The following is an 18373-nucleotide window of genomic DNA, read 5'->3' on the forward strand; positions in this document are numbered from 1 at the left end:
TAAGGTAGGGGAACTGGCAGCATGGGTGGGTACCTGGGACTTTGACGTTGTGGCCATTTCAGAGACATGGATAGAGCAGGGACAGGAATGGTTGTTGCAGGTTCCGGGGTTTAGGTGTTTTAGTAAGCTCAGAGAAGGGGGCAAAAGAGGGGGAGGTGTGGCGCTGCTAGTCAAGGACAGTATTACGGTGGCGGAAAGGATGCTAGATGGGGACTCTTCTTCTGAGGTAGTATGGGCTGAGGTTAGAAACAGGAAAGGAGAGGTCACCCTGTTGGGAGTTTTCTATAGGCCACCTAATAGTTCTAGAGATGTAGAGGAAAGGATGGCGGAGATGATTCTGGAAAAGAGCGAAAGTAACAGGGTAGTTGTTATGGGAGACTTTAACTTTCCAAATATTGACTGGAAAAGATATAGTTCGAGTACATTAGATGGGTCGTTCTTTGTACAATGTGTACAGGAGGGTTTCCTGACACAATATGTTGACAGGCCAACAAGAGGCGAGGCCACATTGGATTTGGTTTTGGGTAATGAACCAGGCCAGGTGTTAGATCTGGAGGTAGGTGAGCACTTTGGAAACAGTGACCACAATTCGGTGACCTTTACGTTAGTGATGGAAAGGGATAAGTATACCCCGCAAGGCAAGAGTTATAGCTGGGGGAAGGGCAATTATGATGCCATTAGACATGACTTAGGATGTGTTGGTTGGAGAAGTAGGCTGCAAGGGTTGGGCACACTGGATATGTGGAGCTTGTTCAAGGAACAGCTATTGCATGTTCTTGATAAGTACGTACCAGTCAGGCAGGGAGGAAGGGGTCGAGCGAGGGAACCGTGGTTTACCAAAGAAGTGGAATCTCTTGTTAAGAGGAAGAAGGAGGCCTATGTGAAGATGAGGCATGAAGTTTCAGTTGGGGCGCTTGATAGTTACAAGGAAGCGAGGAAGGATCTAAAGAGAGAGCTGAGACGAGCAAGGAGGGGACATGAGAAGTCTTTGGCAGGTAGGATCAAGGAAAACCCAAAAGCTTTCTATAGGTATGTCAGGAATAAAAGAATGACTAGGGTAAGAGTAGGGCCAGTCAAGGACAGTGGTGGGAAGTTGTGTGTGGAGGCTGAGGAAATAAGCGAGATACTAAATGAATACTTTTCGTCAGTATTCACTCAAGAAAAAGATAATATTGTGGAGGAGAATGCTGAGACCCAGGCTATTAGAATAGATGGCATTGAGGTGCGTAAGGAAGAAGTGTTGGCAATTCTGGACAAGGTGAAAATAGATAAGTCCCCGGGGCCGGATGGGATTTATCCTAGGATTCTCTGGGAAGCCAGGGAAGAGATTGCTGAGCCTTTGGCTTTGATTTTTAGGTCATCATTGGCTACAGGAATAGTGCCAGAGGACTGGAGGGTAGCAAATGTGGTCCCTTTGTTCAAGAAGGGGAGTAGAGATAACCCCGGTAACTATAGGCCGGTGAGCCTAACGTCTGTGGTGGGTAAGGTCTTGGAGAGGATTATAAAAGATACGATTTATAATCATCTAGATAGGAATAATATGATTAGGGATAGTCAGCATGGTTTTGTGAAGGGTAGGTCATGTCTCACAAACCTTATCGAGTTCTTTGAGAAGGTGACTGAACAGGTAGACGAGGGTAGAGCAGTTGATGTGGTGTATATGGATTTCAGTAAAGCGTTTGATAAGGTTCCCCACGGTCGGCGATTGCAGAAAATACGGAGGCTGGGGATTGAGGGTGATTTAGAGATGTGGATCAGAAATTGGCTAGTTGAAAGAAGACAGAGAGTGGTCGTTGATGGGAAATGTTCAGAATGGAGTTCAGTTACGAGTGGCGTACCACAAGGATCTGTTCTGGGGCCGTTGCTGTTTGTCATTTTTATAAATGACCTAGAGGAGGGCGCAGAAGGATGGGTGAGTAAATTTGCAGACAACACTAAAGTCGGTGGAGTTGTAGACAGTGCGGAAGGATGTTGCAGGTTACAGAGGGACATAGATAAGCTGCAGAGCTGGGCTGAGAGGTGGCAAATGGAGTTTAATGCGGAGAAGTGTGAGGTGATTCACTTTGGAAAGAATAACAGGAATGCGGAATATTTGGCTAATGGTAAAATTCTTGGTAGTGTGGATGAGCAGAGGGATCTCGGTGTCCATGTACATAGATCCCTGAAAGTTGCCACCCAGGTTGATAGGGTTGTGAAGAAGGCCTATGGTGTGTTGGCCTTTATTGGTAGAGGGATTGAGTTCCGGAGCCATGAGGTCATGTTGCAGTTGTACAAAACTCTAGTACGGCCGCATTTGGAGTATTGCGTACAGTTCTGGTCGCCTCATTATAGGAAGGACGTGGAAGCTTTGGAACGGGTGCAGAGGAGATTTACCAGGATGTTGCCTGGTATGGAGGGAAAATCTTATGAGGAAAGGCTGATGGACTTGAGGTTGTTTTCGTTAGAGAGAAGAAGGTTAAGAGGTGACTTAATAGAGGCATACAAAATGATCAGAGGGTTAGATAGGGTGGACAGCGAGAGCCTTCTCCCGCGGATGGGGGTGGCTAGCACGAGGGGACATAGCCTTAAATTGAGGGGTAATAGATATAGGACAGAGGTCAGAGGTGGGTTTTTTACGCAAAGAGTGGTGAGGCCGTGGAATGCCCTACCTGCAACAGTAGTGAACTCGCCAACATTGAGGGCATTTAAAAGTTTATTGGATAAGCATATGGATGATAAGGGCATAGTGTAGGTTAGATGGACTTTAGTTTTTTTTTTCCATGTCGGTGCAACATCGAGGGCCGAAGGGCCTGTACTGCGCTGTATCGTTCTATGTTCTATGCACCAGCGAGCAAGATGACCGACTTCGGGCTATCCATAATGACCTCTGTCACCCGGCTTACCCACTTTATTATGGCCCACTATCTGCCCTACTCCACTGAGGAGGTCAAAGCCATTACCAGTGACTGCCAAGTCTGCGCGGAGTGCAAACCGCATTTCTACCGGCCAGACAAGGCCCACCTGGTAAAGGCCTCCCTGCCCTTTGAGCGCCTCAGTATTGACTTCAAAGGGCCCCTCCCCCCCATCAACCGTAATGTATACTTCCTAACCGTTGTTGATGTGTACTCCTGCTTCCACTTCGCTGTCCCCTGCCCCGACATGACCTCGGCCACAGTTATAAAGGCACTGCGCAGCATCTTCACACTGTTTGATTTCCTTGCGTATGTCCACAGCGGCCTGGGCACATCGTTCATGAGCGATGAGTTGCGTCAGTACCTGCTCAGTCAGGGCATCGCCTCGAGCAGGACTACGAGCTATAACCCGCAGGGAAACGGGCAGGTGGAGAGGGAGAACACGACGGTATGGAAGGCCGTCCTTCTTGCCCTCTGGTCTAGAAGTCTTCCGACCCACCGCTTGCAGGAGGTCCTCCCCGATGCCCTCCACTCCATTAGATCACTCCTCTGCACAGCCACAAACGAGACCCCTCACGACCTTTTGTTTGTCTTCCCCAGGAAGTCCATCTCCGGGGTCTTGCTTCCATCCTGGCTGACAACTCCGGGCCGCTCCTTCTCCGGAGGCACACGAGGAGCCATAAGACCGATCCTCTGGTCGAGAGGGTCCAGCTGCTGCACGCCAACCCCCAGTTCGCCTACGTCGTGCACCAGGATGGACGGCAAGATAAAGTCTCCCTACGGGACCTGGCGCCAGCCAACGTGCCCCTCTCCCCGCTGCCTACCACCAGCCCCAGCGCCCCTAACGGTCTCCTGTACTGTCCCAAGCCTGCACTGCCACCACCCACCACCCCTCTGCCTACCCCCACCCCTCAACCGCCTCCGACACGCCGGACTGAAGCTCAAGCTCCAGACAATACACTCCCGGAGTCGCCACCTGCAACAACCGTGCCCGCCGCATCACCAGAGCTGAGGAGATCTAAAAGAACGATCCGGCCTCCGGACAGACTGAATATTTGATGATCTCATGTCACCCCTGCTGGAATTTATTTTTTAACAGGGGCTGAATGTGGTGAATGTATTCACTTATGTATGCTGTCTGTATAGTGCTGTGACCTATGACCTTGTACTGGAACCTTGGTCGGCACCGCCTCTGGCTCCGACCTCACCGGGGCGATATATAGACCGGCCACCTGTGGGTGGCACTCATTTGTACAGCAGATACTGGCAGGCGAGTTGCTGTATAATAAAGCCATATATTCACTCGTTCTCACGGTCTCATAGTGAATGATGGTATACAGCAGAGTCCTCGGGGGGGGGGGGGGTGCGGGCATAAGGGCCCCAGGGGGGCCCCACATTGGCGTGGCCCGCGATCGGGGCCCACCAATCTGCAGGTGGGCCTCTGCCATGGGGGCTCTCTTTCCCTCCACACCGGCCTCAGTAAGTCTCCTCCATGGTCGGCGCAGAGAAGAAACCCCCTGCACATGCGCAGGAAGCACGGCAGCGGTTCTGCGCATACGCCAACCCACGCCGACCGGCGGAGGACCTTCGGCGCTGGTTGGCACAACGCCAACCCCTCCAGCGCCGGCCTAGCCCCCGGAAGTGCAGAGGATTCCAGAACTTCCGGGCAGCCTGACGCCGGAGTTGTTCATGCCGCTCTTTGGTGCTGATACGGGCCCCCCCGCTGATTCTGGGATAATCCCAGCCCTGGAGTCAGATTTGAACTCTCCCAGTCTTTTCACACGATGACGCGAGTGTTACCCGCTGAGGAATGTGGGCCATTCATTGCATATTTTTATTGCAGGTTCCCTTGTTTCCAATGAAGCCTGGCAAATTATTTATTTAAAGCCAAGGAACAGCAGGGCAGCACGGTGGCACAGTGGTTAGCATTGCTGCCTACGGCGCTGAGGACCCGGATTCGAATCCCGGCCCTGGGTCACTGTCCGTGTGGAGCTTGCACATTCTCCCCGTGCCTGCGTGGGTTTCACCCCCACAACCCAAAGATGTGCAGGTTAGGTGGATTGGCGACGCTGAATTGCCTCTTAATTGGCAAAAAATTATTGGATATGCTAAATTTATTTTAAAAAAGCTAAGGAACAGCAGGCATAGTTGCAATGTGAACTTGCCTTATGCCTGTGCTGTTCAATTACTTTGTTTTCTAAAAGATGGACCTACATCCATGTCATTTACTCTGTTGTTGGTGTATCTTCACATCGATGCACTGCCTTTTAGCCTTGGGGGAGTGGTGGTAGAATTTCCAAGCTGATAATCAGCTTGTTGAATGCTCCCTCCGTTGCCACAGGTCCTGGCGTTGGACTCAAAGCCAGAGTTCTGGTCCAGCGGTAGGGCGCTACCACGGCACCATAGAGGTCTCCCCCTCTGCTCCGTGTGACCCTGCCTCATATACTCCTAGGTGCTTTGGTTGATGTGAAGATTTAATTCCTCCTGTTGACCTCTGGTTTTTGAATATCCTCGGGTAAGATCAACACGTTTTGCCATTTTCTGCACAGTGAGCTTCATGAAGTAGCACATAGAAACATATTAGAGTCTAGGGACTCATTCTTCTCAGTTAAGATGATTAATCTTATCAGCTAATATTTTATCAGCAATAAATTAGCACACATTGAAGCAACACCTAGATTTTACAGTTCTGAAGTTACTGTGTGTCGGCAGTGAAACAGCCACCATAAAAGCCTTTGTATCCATGAGCATATATATGGTGACAAAGTAAGTTCTGATCTCAACTTCTGATTCGGATACCAGAAATTATGTCAATGATTCATGACTTTGTTCATCACGGCTGGCTTAGTTGTAAGACTATTAAAACCACAGTTTACTTCCAATCGTATGTCTAGTGAATTGATGGTCACATCAATTTAATAGTCTTAGAAAACTTGAAGAAAACTACTATGGAATCAGCCCTCAAACCTGACCGACTAGAACTCGACCCGCAGGCTGCAGAGGCGAAGGAAATCTTCCTACACTGGCTTCGATGTTTCAAGGCCTGCCTGGCTGAATCAAGCACCTCCGAAACTACAGGGAAGCAGAAACTCAGCCTACTGCACGCAAGGGTGAGCCATCGTATCTCTACGCAACTTAACTGTAACACCTCATATACTGAGGCCCAGGTCATGCTCGACCGAATGTACGTGTGGCCCATCAACAAGGTCTACTCGTGGCACATTTTCACGACCCGCCGCCAGCGCCCCGCAGAGTCGCTCGAAGACTTTCTGCGCGATTTAAAAGTCCTTGCTCGGGACTGCAATTTTCAGGCTGTAACAGCCGCCCAGCAAAAGGAACTCGCTGTCCGTGATGTATACGTTGCAGGGCTCAGGTCCAACTATGTGCGCCAGCGATTGCTTGAAAAAGGGGCCCAGAACTTGGAGGACACTGTAGAGTTAGCTACAACTATGGAGGTCGCATTCTGCAGTTTGAACTCATTCCCTGCGGACCAGGCGACCCCATCGTGGGCCCCTGACCAGCGACTGCCCCAGGCCTGCGCCGCGCGGCCACCCACCCACAATGCAGGACCAGCATGCCATTTTTGTGGACAGCCCCAACACCCACGCAGCACTGCTCGGCCCGCAACGTGACCTGCAGCAGCTGCAGTAGCAAAGGACACTATGCCCGAGTATGCCTGGCAAAGTCGAAAACTCCAAACTCCCCCGCAGTCCAGAGCGCTCGCCTCCCAAACTCACACACCTGCAGGCCCCGTAATGCTGCAGTGTGTCTGCCGACTCCGCCCCTACCTGACATGTGCGACTCATGGGGGCCGCCATCTTGGCAATCCTCTTCCACGTGGCCGGCCACGTGCGACACATCGGGCCGCCATTTTGGACGCCATCTTCCTCGCCACCCGCCACGTACGATCCACGGGGTTGGCCAACTTGGGCTCCATCCTCTCCAGCCTCCGAATCTCATCTCGACGACTATGACCTCAGCGGACAGTCATCACGGGCCACTCCAGCACAGCTGATCGAGCCGCCGACTACCCGCAACTCAACGCAGTCACGTTGGACCAGTCGTGTCCGAAACACCTCCAGAACTCGATGATGTCCGTTAAAATCAACAGTTACAGGACAACGTGTCTCTTCAACTCAGGGAGCACCGAGAGCTTCGTATACCCTGAACTGGTAAGACGCTGTTCGCCCCCTATCTTCCCTGCACGGCAAACTATCTCCCTCGCCTCGGGCTCACACTCTGTCCACGTACAAGGGCGCACCGTCGCAACCCTAACGATTCAGGGCGCCAGCTACTCTAATTTCCAGCTGTACGTACACAGCAACAGGGGTTCATCCGTTATGAGCGACGAGCTGCGTCAGTACCTGCTCGACAAGGGCATCGCCTCGAGCAGGACTACCAGCTACAACCCCAGGGGGAACGGGCAGGTGGAGAGGGAGAATGCGACGGTCTGGAAGACCGTCCTACTGACCCTCCGGTCCAGGAATCTCCCGACCTCCCATTGGCAGGAGGTCCTCCCCGACGCGCTCCATGCTATTAGGTCCCTCCTGTGCCACCAACCAGACCGCTCACGAACGACTATTTGTTTTTTCTAGGGGCACTACCACGGGGGTTTTGCTCCCATCCTGGTTGAGGACACTGGGCCCGGTTCTCCTCCGGAAGCACGTCCGGGCACACAAAACAGATCCGCTCGTAGAGCGAGTGCTACTACTCCATTCGAACCCCAATACGCCTCCATTGAATACCCCGACAGCCGTCAGGACACTGTTTCCCTCCGGGACCTGGCGCCTGCAGGATCCAATTCCACCACCACTACCACCGAGGTACACCTCACACTACACCCCACTCAACCCCCCACACCCTGCGCTCTGCGCCTATAGGTTCCCTGCGCCCCCCATCGCCCGTTGCACCGGTCAGGTATGAAGCTCAGACCGAATCACCCCCGGAGTCCACCATCGTACCCTCACCGACCGCCACCACCCAGCCACCCGAAGAGGCTGCAACCCCAGTGCTCCGCCGATCCCAAAGGACGATTCGGCCACCGGACCGACTCAATTTGTAGACCCGTCACCCCCGCTGCATTGATTTTTTTATAGGGGGTGAATGTGGTGAATTATACTGCATTGTAATTCACACTGTATTGTACTGCATTGTATTGTGTGCTTGTGGGCTCTGTATATGAGCTGTTGCGCGGCTCTGCCCATAGGGGGAGATGAGGAGTTTGTACTGGGCTCCACCCTTGTCTCCGCCTATGGCTCCGCCCATGGCTCCTCCCACTAACCAGAAGTATAAAGATCTGCAGCCGTAAGCCTGCTCTCAGTTCCTCTGGTCGCAGGCTGGCTTAGTTGTAAGACTATTAAAACCACAGTTTACTTCCAATCGTGTGTCTAGTGAATTGATGGTCACATCAATGCATTATAAAAGCACTGTGCCTGAAGGTGTCTTTAAATCTTGCAATATCCTTCATAATCAGATTGAGACATCTGTTTCAAACGATTTGTTTATTTGTTTTTTTAAGAATATGCAGGAGCTGTATGTTTAACAGAGCAATCTGATAACAGCTCAAGACTGATTAAATCAACTTATGTTGCATTCATTATGCTGCCTCAGAGGCAGGAATATTTTCATTCTTTGGCTTGATTTACAAACATTTTGGATGCGATTTAATGGAAAAGTTTCTAAGTGTGGTAGCAAGCGGGCACTACCCCGAGTTTCCCAATGCTCGGCATGGCGAGGCCGTCACCATTACAAAAAGGTTAATTCATCCACTTAACAAGGCCCCACAGGCTTCACGCCGCAAATAATGGACCCAATGCTGATTTGCTGGGACCAAGTCGTGAGCACCCCCCCCCCCCCCCCTCCCCCCCCGGCTAACAAGGGAGAACAGCACTTAAACTACTTCTGCACAGTAAACCCCACTCAGCTCGCAGCAATGCCACCGAGAAGACCAGCCCCACACTTCAGGGATCCCGCAAGATCTCTATCCGACGGAGCCAGCCCATCCGGGGTGGTTCTCCCCTGTCTCCCATGAGAACACCTCAGAGGAGAGTTCCGAGGATGCCACCGTCTGTGTGCACAGCTGTCATCATAGCATTTAGAGTGCAGAAGGAGGCCATTCGGCCTGTCGACTCTGCACTGGCTCTTGGAAAGAACACACTTTTTAAGCCCATGCCTCAACCCTATCCCCATAACCCAGTAACCCAACCTAACCTTTTGGACACTAAGGGGCAATTTAGCATGGCTAACCCACCTAGCCTGCACATCTTTGGACTGTGGGAGGAAACTGGAGCACCCGGAGGAAACCCACGCAGACACAGGAAGAAAGTGCAAACTCCTCACAGACAATCACCAAGGCCGGAATTGAGCCCGGGACTCTGGAGCTGTGAGGCAGCAGTGCTTAGCACTGTGCCACCATGCCGCAGTGGTGGACAGGCTTCTGGGACACAATCTGGTGTGCACCACACAGTTGCAGATGCACATCAGGTAGAGGCAGGAATGCCCAAACGAGACAGCAGTCGGATGTCTGCTGGATCACAGAGCCCAGCTGGGTCCCAGTCAGATGCTGAACCTGTGGACCAGGTTTACCCGGAGTTGAGGCAGACGCTAGGGTACGGCCGTGAGATTCAGAGAAGATTTAAGCGACCCACAGCAGGTCCATAGATGATTGGAGGAATCCCAGAGGTAACAGGTGCAGGAGAAGGGACCGGCAATGTCCGGCACGGAGGCCAACACTGCTCGGGTGGCGACCGATTACATAGAGTATGGGAGGCTAAGGAGGTTGAGGATCACTGAGAGGATACTTGCGGAGGGGGGGTGGGGGGGATTATTGGGGCTGTTGGGGATACATTCGTTAGCTAATAAAAATTGGGTCCAGCGCCTCCTCGCCCTTGGCTTGGCCACATGTTTCTCTCCCTCCAGCACGTTGCCCCTCTGCTGTGCTGGGTTGTGGAGGACACGACAGACCATCGCAAAGAGGGCAACCTCCGGGGGATGTACTGCAGTACCACCAGAGCGGTCAAGGCATTGGAACCGCATCTTGAGGTGTCCGATACACCGCTCAATGACCGCCAGATGGTCGCACGGGCCTCATTGTTTCAGGTCTCTGTATCGGTCACCAATCTCTGTATTGGCATCATTAGCCAGGTCCTCAGTGGGTACTCCTTATCTCCCAAAAACCAACTGGCCATCCTGGGGTGGTCCTTGAGGAGGCCGAGGATGTCCAACTGCCCCAGGATGTAGCTGTCGTGCACACTCCCTGGGAATATGCACACGCATGCATGATCTTCATGTGGTGGTCGCACATGAGTTGGATTTTCAGGGAGTGGAACCCCGTCCTGTTGATGTAGGGCACTCCCTGACAGCCCGATGAGCTCGTAGCAAGGCAACATGCATGCCATCTATTAGCCCCTGAACCTGGGGCATCCCACCGAAAGCGGAGAAACCAACTGCCTAGGCATGCTGTTGGGCATGGTCAATGTTAAAGTTTAGATAGTTAACTGCCTGGGCAAACAGGACATCCCTGACTTCACGTATGCACTTGTGGGCTGTAGCTTCTGAGATGCCACACAAGTCCCCGCTCAAAACCTGAAATGGTCCTGAGGTGGAGACGTTAAGGGCTGCGGTGACCTTGCCAGCCAGCGGGAGCGAGTATTCTCCTCCTCCACATGGTGCCAAATCCGCAAAGACATGGCACAGGTGCCGCTCCATCTCCTTTTTGAGGCAGAGCTTCCTGTGCCATATGCTGTTCGTCATCTGTTCGAAAGACCAGCAATGTCTGTACACCTTGGGCCATCGCTGGCCTCCCCCTCTGGGTCCCTCCCTGGCCTGATGGGCTGCCGGGTCCTCAGGCTGTGGGGCAGGGCCCTGCGCATTGGCTGCCTCAAGTGTCTGTTGATGCTGCTGCCACCGCCTCCTCTGGCATTTGGCCGTCTGTCCTGCCAGCAGCACCACGAGGGCAGCTTCCACAGGGTCCAAGATATCGTCCATGCTATGTAATATCTGTAAGGAATTGGGAAAGAGTGTGAAACTCAGAACCAGCAGTGCCTTCCACCCCGGAACCCTCTAGTCCCCCCATTGCTCCTCCCCTCCTACCCGGCACGCCCTGCCCACGCATCCCCAGCTGCAGTGGAGGGCCCTGCTCACCCGACCCCACACCATGTACCCCAGACACCCGCCTATAACGTTACCTGGACTGGGTGCTCATAAGTGCCCCCCCTTCTGGACGCGGAGATGTCCCTGATGCTGGCGCCGATTAGTTGGCCACTGCATCCGTGGTGTTGCCTCCCACAGTGTTCAGGCACAGTGTCCAGGCACAATGCCCAACCTACATGGTCTGATTGGGACTAGGCAATGACTCCTACATACTACATGGCACGTCTACCCATAGGGATTCACTTGGGATGTGTGAAGTGCTCACTTAACTACGATTGCCAATTCCCAATTAGCAATAACCTTCAGCCACATGACCAGAAGTCTCTGTGGTCAGTGGGGTAATGGGTGGTCAGTGGGGCAGTCGGCAGGGGCTGGGGTTGCCCCTGGAATGGGAACATGCAATCCAGGGATTCGCTTGGTGACCCCCAGGGCTGAGGCATCCATCTCCACCCCCCCGGCCCAGGGGGCTCCCCCCCCCCCCCCCCCCCCCCCCCCCTCTGAGCACCAGGGCAGAAACCCCAGAATCCCAGTGCCCCCATGCTCATTGCCTGGAAGCGAAGGTGGTTACTCACCTCCTCTGGTCCTCATGCAGCCCTTCTGCCAGCTTCATATATTTTTTAAAAGTACTAATTGGAGCCCACGTGGGAAGCCGTTAGATTGAGGGAGGCCATTAGACAGGAGGACACTCCAGTTAATTGTATGGAGATTGGGCTTAAGTAACGATTATTGGTTTCTCGCTATGCTATAGTGGGATCTTAATTTCACCAATGGGAGCAGGCTGGTTAGATCACAAACCGCCCGGCGCGGTTCTCGATTTTGGCCTTTCCTCTAATTTAACGGCCTTGTGCTCTTGCTTAAGCACAACACAGTCATTAAATTACGTCCTTATTTGAGATCACAAGCTTTCAGAGCCCAGCTCTTTCAGGCAGAAGCTCTCCGAAAGCTTGTGACCTCAAATAGACCTGTTGGACTTTACCCTGGTGTTGTGAGACTTCTTACTGTGTCCACTCAATCCAGAGCCTGCACCTCCACATCATGTCTAGATAAGTTCACCAAAAAATCACTAGCCATTCTATTGATGGTAACACTTACCTAAAGTTAATATTTGCTCAAGCCCCAATTCATTCTTATTAATCAACTGCTGCCTTATTACCACAATTTTGACTGAGTCCGTACAATGTACTATTCATAACCTGAACTGTTTAACCATTATTTTCTTAACGACCTTGCGGTTGTGTGTGTATAAGCAAGGAAGAGTCTTATTCAGAACAAAGTGACTGAAATATTTGCACTAAACATTATCAATACCATAAATTAAAGGTTGGATTCACCATTAGCCTTCACAAACCAGTTATTTATATTAATCTTTTTTTGATCAGAGTGGATACAAAAGATACAGTGAAAACCCAATTAATAGAAAATAAATATGACTCATGTCAAATAATTAAACATAGTTAGGCATTTACGTAACAACAGGCTTGGTTCCTTTACATTTCAGTTTCAGGAAGCATGCCGTACATTAATAGAAGGTGACAGGAAATTAACAATAGTCTTCGCTGTTAATGTTAATCTTATTATATTTTCAGCAGCTTTGAAGATTTTGCTTAGACTTGTTTTCCTTGGATACTTCTTCATTTGACATTTCAGCTATGCTATTCAATAACTTCAGTTTCTTCTTTACTTGCAAGAAGCAGTTCACTGTCTGCACAGCATGAGACAAATAAATACCTTTACAAATGTAGCATGGCCTTAAGCAATAAAAATTAGGTACCTCTGGAAATCTTGGTATTGTTGTTTACAAGCGAGCAAAGACTCCTCTTACAAAAACTATCTGTCATGATGTAGGCTATGGATTTTAAAGGTTCCCTGTGGGAAAGACAGATTGCTGAATCTACAGAAAATGATACATATGTGCTCTTATGTTTATTCTCTCATCCACTAGTGCTATTTACAATCGACGATTAGCTTATTAATCAGTTTAACAACAGAGCTGAAATCATTATCAAGTCTAATGAATTTAGTAATATGACAAAAAATGGGCATGAGTAGGAAAGAATCAAATGTATTGTTTTTATTTGTACTTCTTGATGTATTCGATAATCTGCTTGTTTATGCCTAATTATGTGCTTTTGTGACTATTCCCTAGGAAGAATTACACAAGAACGAGTATCAGTGGTTGAAAACATCTCTTCAGAAATGCCATGAGCAGGTAAGCACTTGCTGATGTGTGATTATGTGTCGGGCAATTATTTTTGTAATAAAAACAGAAAATACAGAAAATACACAGTTGGCCAATCCACATTAATAAAGTAAAAATTACAGGTTGTAATGGCGTGAAACCTTCATCAGAACATCATAAACTGTAAATCACACCAATATGTAGTTGCATGTGATTCCTGTATATAGTTATATGCTACTCCTTCATATAGTCAGGCATTGCTCCATTATGTAGAATGCCACTCCTATAAGTATTTTGTTATTTCAGTATGTAGATGTGAGTCAAACACATCTATCTGGATCACTCCTATGGTTGTATAATGCACTTTTATAGTGTTATAATATTGTATGTAGTTGTAAAATGTTCTATTTGGCAATTGCAGCTAATTGGAACATTGAAACAAGCCCTTCATCCTCTCAAGGGTTGTGAATCTATGGAATTCCTTTCCCAGTGAAGCAGTTGAAACTCTGTCAAAAACATTAAATGTTTTTAAGATAAAGATAGATAGATTTTTGAAGAATAAAGGGATTAAGGGTTATGGTGTTCGGGCTGGAAAGTGGAGCTGAGTCCGCAAAACATCAGCCATGATCTCATTGAATTGCGGAGCAGGCTCGAGGGACCAGATGGCCTACTCCTGCTCCTAGTTCTTATGTTCAAGAATGTTCCATCGTTGGATTAGATCATGATTAATGTGCATTAATTCCATTGAAGAATTTACCGAACAATAATCTATTGACTTAAGTCTTGGAAGTTCAAAGAATTCATACATTTTGGGAAGAGAGTTACAGAGTGCCACTACTCTTTGTGTGGAAAGTACTTCCTGAGGACCCTCTTAAATGGTTTAGCTTGAAATTTAAAATTATATTCCGTCATTCTTTATCCTCTTACCAGATAGTTTGTCTGCAGAAACTCTTATGAAACATTCTTAACATTTTAAAACATTTTGATTAAATCACCCCTCAAACTTCTCCACTCAAGAAATACATGTCTGTCAATATGCAACCAGCCTTATAATGTAACCCTCTAAATCTCAGTATCATTTTGGTCAATATGCACTGCAATCCCTCTTGAGTTGTGCTGCCTAAAACTGAATACAGTGCTTCAAATGGGGTCTACCAAAATTTCTGTGACACTAAAGCATGATTTTGCTCTCTCCCCGCTTTGGATATAGGCCAACATTTCATTCGCGTTTTGGATTACGTTTTGTGTCTGCCTACTGAAATGTTCTTCTTCCTTCCCAGTCCTGTCCCATCATTCAGAAATTACTCTGATTTATCTTTCTTGACTCCAAAGTAAATGACCTCCGAATGCCCACATTTAGCTCGGTCTGCCGTAGTTACACCCACTCAATTAATCTGATACGCACAGTTGTAAATAAACCTAAGAAGGGAAAAATAGTTTGGACCAATATTCTTATTTCCCCATTTTATTGGGGTTCCATTTTAAAGTTCACAAGACAAGTTCAGGACAGTTTTCTTGTTTTTTCTTTCTCGGAATAGCCCCTAAATATAGCTAGTAGGTGGTGACTCTAGTAAGTAATTCAAAGATATTTCAACTTTTAGTTGCTACAAATCAAATGATCAACTACAATCAGCTGTCCCTGCTGCTGTTCGCCCTAATGATCGAACCAATAGCAATTGTGCACAGAGCAGCAAAGAATTGGAAGGGGATCCGGAAAGAGACAGAGAGCACAGAGTTTTGCACTATGCAGATGACCTGCTCCTCTACGTCACGGACCCACAAAGCAGCATGGAGGGTATCATGGTGCTCTTGAAAGAGTTTGGAACCTTCTCATGCTACAAACCCAACCTGAGAAAAAATAAGATCTTCCCGGTGAACCCCCAAGGGAGAGGGGCAGAGCTGTAGGGGCTGCCAATTAAACAGGCCCAAAACCAATTCCACTACCTGGGGATGCAAGTTGCCCATGACAGGACAAGGATCTACAAGTGGAACCTGATCAGCGTTGTGGAGGAAGTTAAAAAGGACCTGCGGAGGTGGGATACACTCCCACTCTTCCAGGTGGGGAGGGTGCAGATGATCAAGATGAATGTATTACCCAGGTTCCTCTTCATTTTCAGATCCATTTACATCCCACAAGGTCTTTTTCAATTCAGTGGAAAAATTGATCATAGAATTTGTGTGTGGGGAGGGGCGGCGGCTGGAGGAGTGGAAGAACCCAAGGATCCCCAAAAAAGTCCTGCAAAGAATGAGAAGCATGGGGAACCTAGCCCTCCTGAACCAGCAATATTACCACTGGGCAGCAAAAGTGGAAAGAGTAAAGAGATGGATAAAGGAACTGCAGGCCAAATGGGTAAGAATGGAGGTGGACTCCTAGATGGGGACATCCCTCCAGGACCTGGCCATGGCAGCGCTCCCATTCCCACTGACTAGATACTCAATGAAATTGGGTAGGGACTCTCGAGTGAAGCACTGCACAGGGTCAACTCCATCTCCACTTGCGCAAGGCTAAGGCTAATGCAGCTGAAAGTGGTATACAGAGCTCACTTAACCAGAACCCAAATGAGGTGGAGGGAAAATGTGAACAGTGCAAGTGAGGCCCGGCCAATCACACCCCAATAGTCTGGTCTTGCCCCAGACTTGTTGGGTTCTGGACAACTTCTTTGAGGTGATGCCCAAGGTTGTTGGGATGAGCGTGGAGTCATGCCCGAGAGTGCCAGTCTTTGGGGTATCAGAACAGCTCGGACACTTTATGGGGAGGGCAGAATGGCGAGGTTTGAAGAGAGGCCCTATGCAGGGCCCTAGCATTTGTCTCTCTAATGGCCCACCGAGAACTCCTGCTTGTCATGGGATTCCACTTGAGCAGAAATGTTTGTCTGCTCAAGTGGCTTCAGTGATGTCAGAGTGTGGGTGGAGCTGAGCTCTCGCTCTGCTTTTTAGTTTTGCCTTGAGAAAAAGCTTGGGTCAGTCTGTGTTTTTGGTTTTGTTTTAGTGGTGGAGCTGAAGCCAGCCAAAGAAGGTGTAATCGCTAGATCATTTGGTGAATTCAGAGTGATAACTGCTTTCAGTAGATAATTTAAACCTGATGTGCTTCTGTGAAAAGGATTTTTGTCTTATGGATGTTAAAAGGAAAGTTTAAGGATTACTTAGGATTGGATTTGTTTATTGTCACGTGTACCGAGGTACAGTGAAAAGTATTTTTCTGCAAGCAGCTCAACAGATCATTCAGTACATGGGAAGAAAAGGGAATTAAACAGAATTCAAGAAAATACATGAGAATACATAATAGGTCAACACAATATATACAATGTACTACATAAGCATTGGCATTGGATGAAGCAGACACGGGTGTAGTGTTAATGAGGTCAGTCCATAAGAGGGTCATTTAGGAGTCTGGTGACAGTGGGGAAGAAGCTGTTTTTGAGTCTGTTCGTCCGTGTTCTCAGACTTCTGAATCTCCTGCCCGATGGAAGAAGTTGGAAAAGTGAGTAAGCCGGGTGGGAGGGATCCTTGATTATGCTGCCTGCTTTCCCCCGGCAGCGGGAGGTGCAGATGGAATCAATGGATGGGAGGCAGGTTCGTGTGATGGACTGGGCGGTATTCACGACTCTCTGAAGTTCCTTGCGGTCCTGGGCCGAGCAGTTGCCATACCAGGCTGTGATGCAGCCCGATAGGATGCTCTCTATAGTACATCTGTAAAAGTTGGTAAGGGTTAATGTAGACATGCCGAATTTCCTTAGTTTCCTGAGGAAGTAAAGGCGCTGTTGTGCTTTCTTGGTGATAGCGTCGACATGAGTGGACCAGGATAGATTTTTGGTGATGTGCACCCCGAGGAATTTGAAACTGCTCACCATCTCTACCTCGGCTCCGTTGATGCTGACAGGGGTGTGCACAGTACTTTGCTTCCTGAAGTCGATGACCAGCTCTTTAGTTTTGCTGGCATTAAGGGAGAGATTGTTGTCGCTGCACCACTCCACTAGGTTCTCTATCTCCCTCCTGTATTCGGACTCGTCGTTATTCGAGATCCGGCCCACTATGGTCGTATCGTCAGCAAACTTGTAGATGGAGTTGGAACCAAGTTTTGCCATGCAGTCGTGTGTGTACAGGGAGTAGAGTAGGGGGCTAAGTACACAGCCTTGTGGGGCACCGGTATTGAGGACTATTGTGGAGGAGGTGTTGGTGTTCATTCTTACTGACTGTGGTCTGTTGGTCAGAAAGTCAAGGATCCAGTTGCAGAGTGGAGAGCCAAGTCCTAGGTTTTGGAGCTTTGATATGAGCTTGGCTGGGATTATGGTGTTGAAGGCGGAGCTGTAGTCAATAAATAGGAGTCTGATGTAGGAGTCCTTGTTTTCGAGATGCTCTAGGGATGAGTGTAGGGCCAGGGAAATGGCGTCTGATGTGGACCGGTTGCGACGGTATGCGAATTTAAGTGGGTCAAGGCGTTCCGGGAGTATGGAGGTGATGCGCTTCATGATCAGCCTCTCGAAGCACTTCATTACAACTGATGTCAGGGCCACCGGGCGGTAGTCATTGAGGCACGTTGCCTGGTTCTTCTTTGGTACCGGTATGATGGTGGTCTTCTTGAAGCAGGTGGGGACCTCGGAGTGGAGTACGGATAGGTTAAAGATGTCTGTGAAAACCTCTGCCAGCTGGTCCGCGCAGGCTCTGAGTGCACGACCGGGGATCCCGTCCGGGCCCATCGCCTTCCGTGGGGTGTTAGTATTAATGTTGTATTCTTAGTGTTGTATTCTTTGAGGGAGTGTATTTGGATTGATGGTTGCTAAGATGTTCACTGTATGTTTTAAGAAGGTGAACTGAGTTCATGGAATAAACATTATTTTGCTTTAAAAATTACTTTTAAATTTCCGCTGCACCCCACCTGTAGAGTGGGCTGTGTGCTCCCCATACCACAATCTCAAAAGTTGTGGGTCAGGTGATCTCCATGATATACTTTGGAGTTCTCTAAATCCTGGCCCATAACATGTTCAACTGATGATCAGCAGCACCACCCAAAGCTGCAGACTGGCTGCCAAATGGAGAAAATCAAATTCACCGTCTGGGCGTTGGAAGAGGGCTTCCACAAATGTGGAGGCCATTCACCAACAGATTACAAGACCTGTTTTCAGCAGCAGCCAATAAGCCGGGGGGGGGGGGG

The 18373-nt window shown here is 49.2% G+C and overlaps 1 protein-coding gene across 2 annotated transcripts in view; it reads left to right on the forward strand.

Moving 5' to 3' along the window:
* LOC119958485 overlaps positions 1–18373 on the forward strand; it is a 705387-nt gene that overhangs the window by 409074 nt on the left and 277940 nt on the right. For both annotated transcript variants that reach the window (XM_038787045.1, XM_038787049.1), the window contains one exon: positions 13189–13251. In XM_038787045.1, coding sequence (XP_038642973.1) covers positions 13189–13251 — 63 coding nt within the window. The remainder of the gene's footprint in view (positions 1–13188; positions 13252–18373) is intronic.

Source organism: Scyliorhinus canicula, chromosome 2 (genome assembly GCF_902713615.1).
Source record: "Scyliorhinus canicula chromosome 2, sScyCan1.1, whole genome shotgun sequence".
Lineage (NCBI taxonomy): Eukaryota > Metazoa > Chordata > Chondrichthyes > Carcharhiniformes > Scyliorhinidae > Scyliorhinus > Scyliorhinus canicula.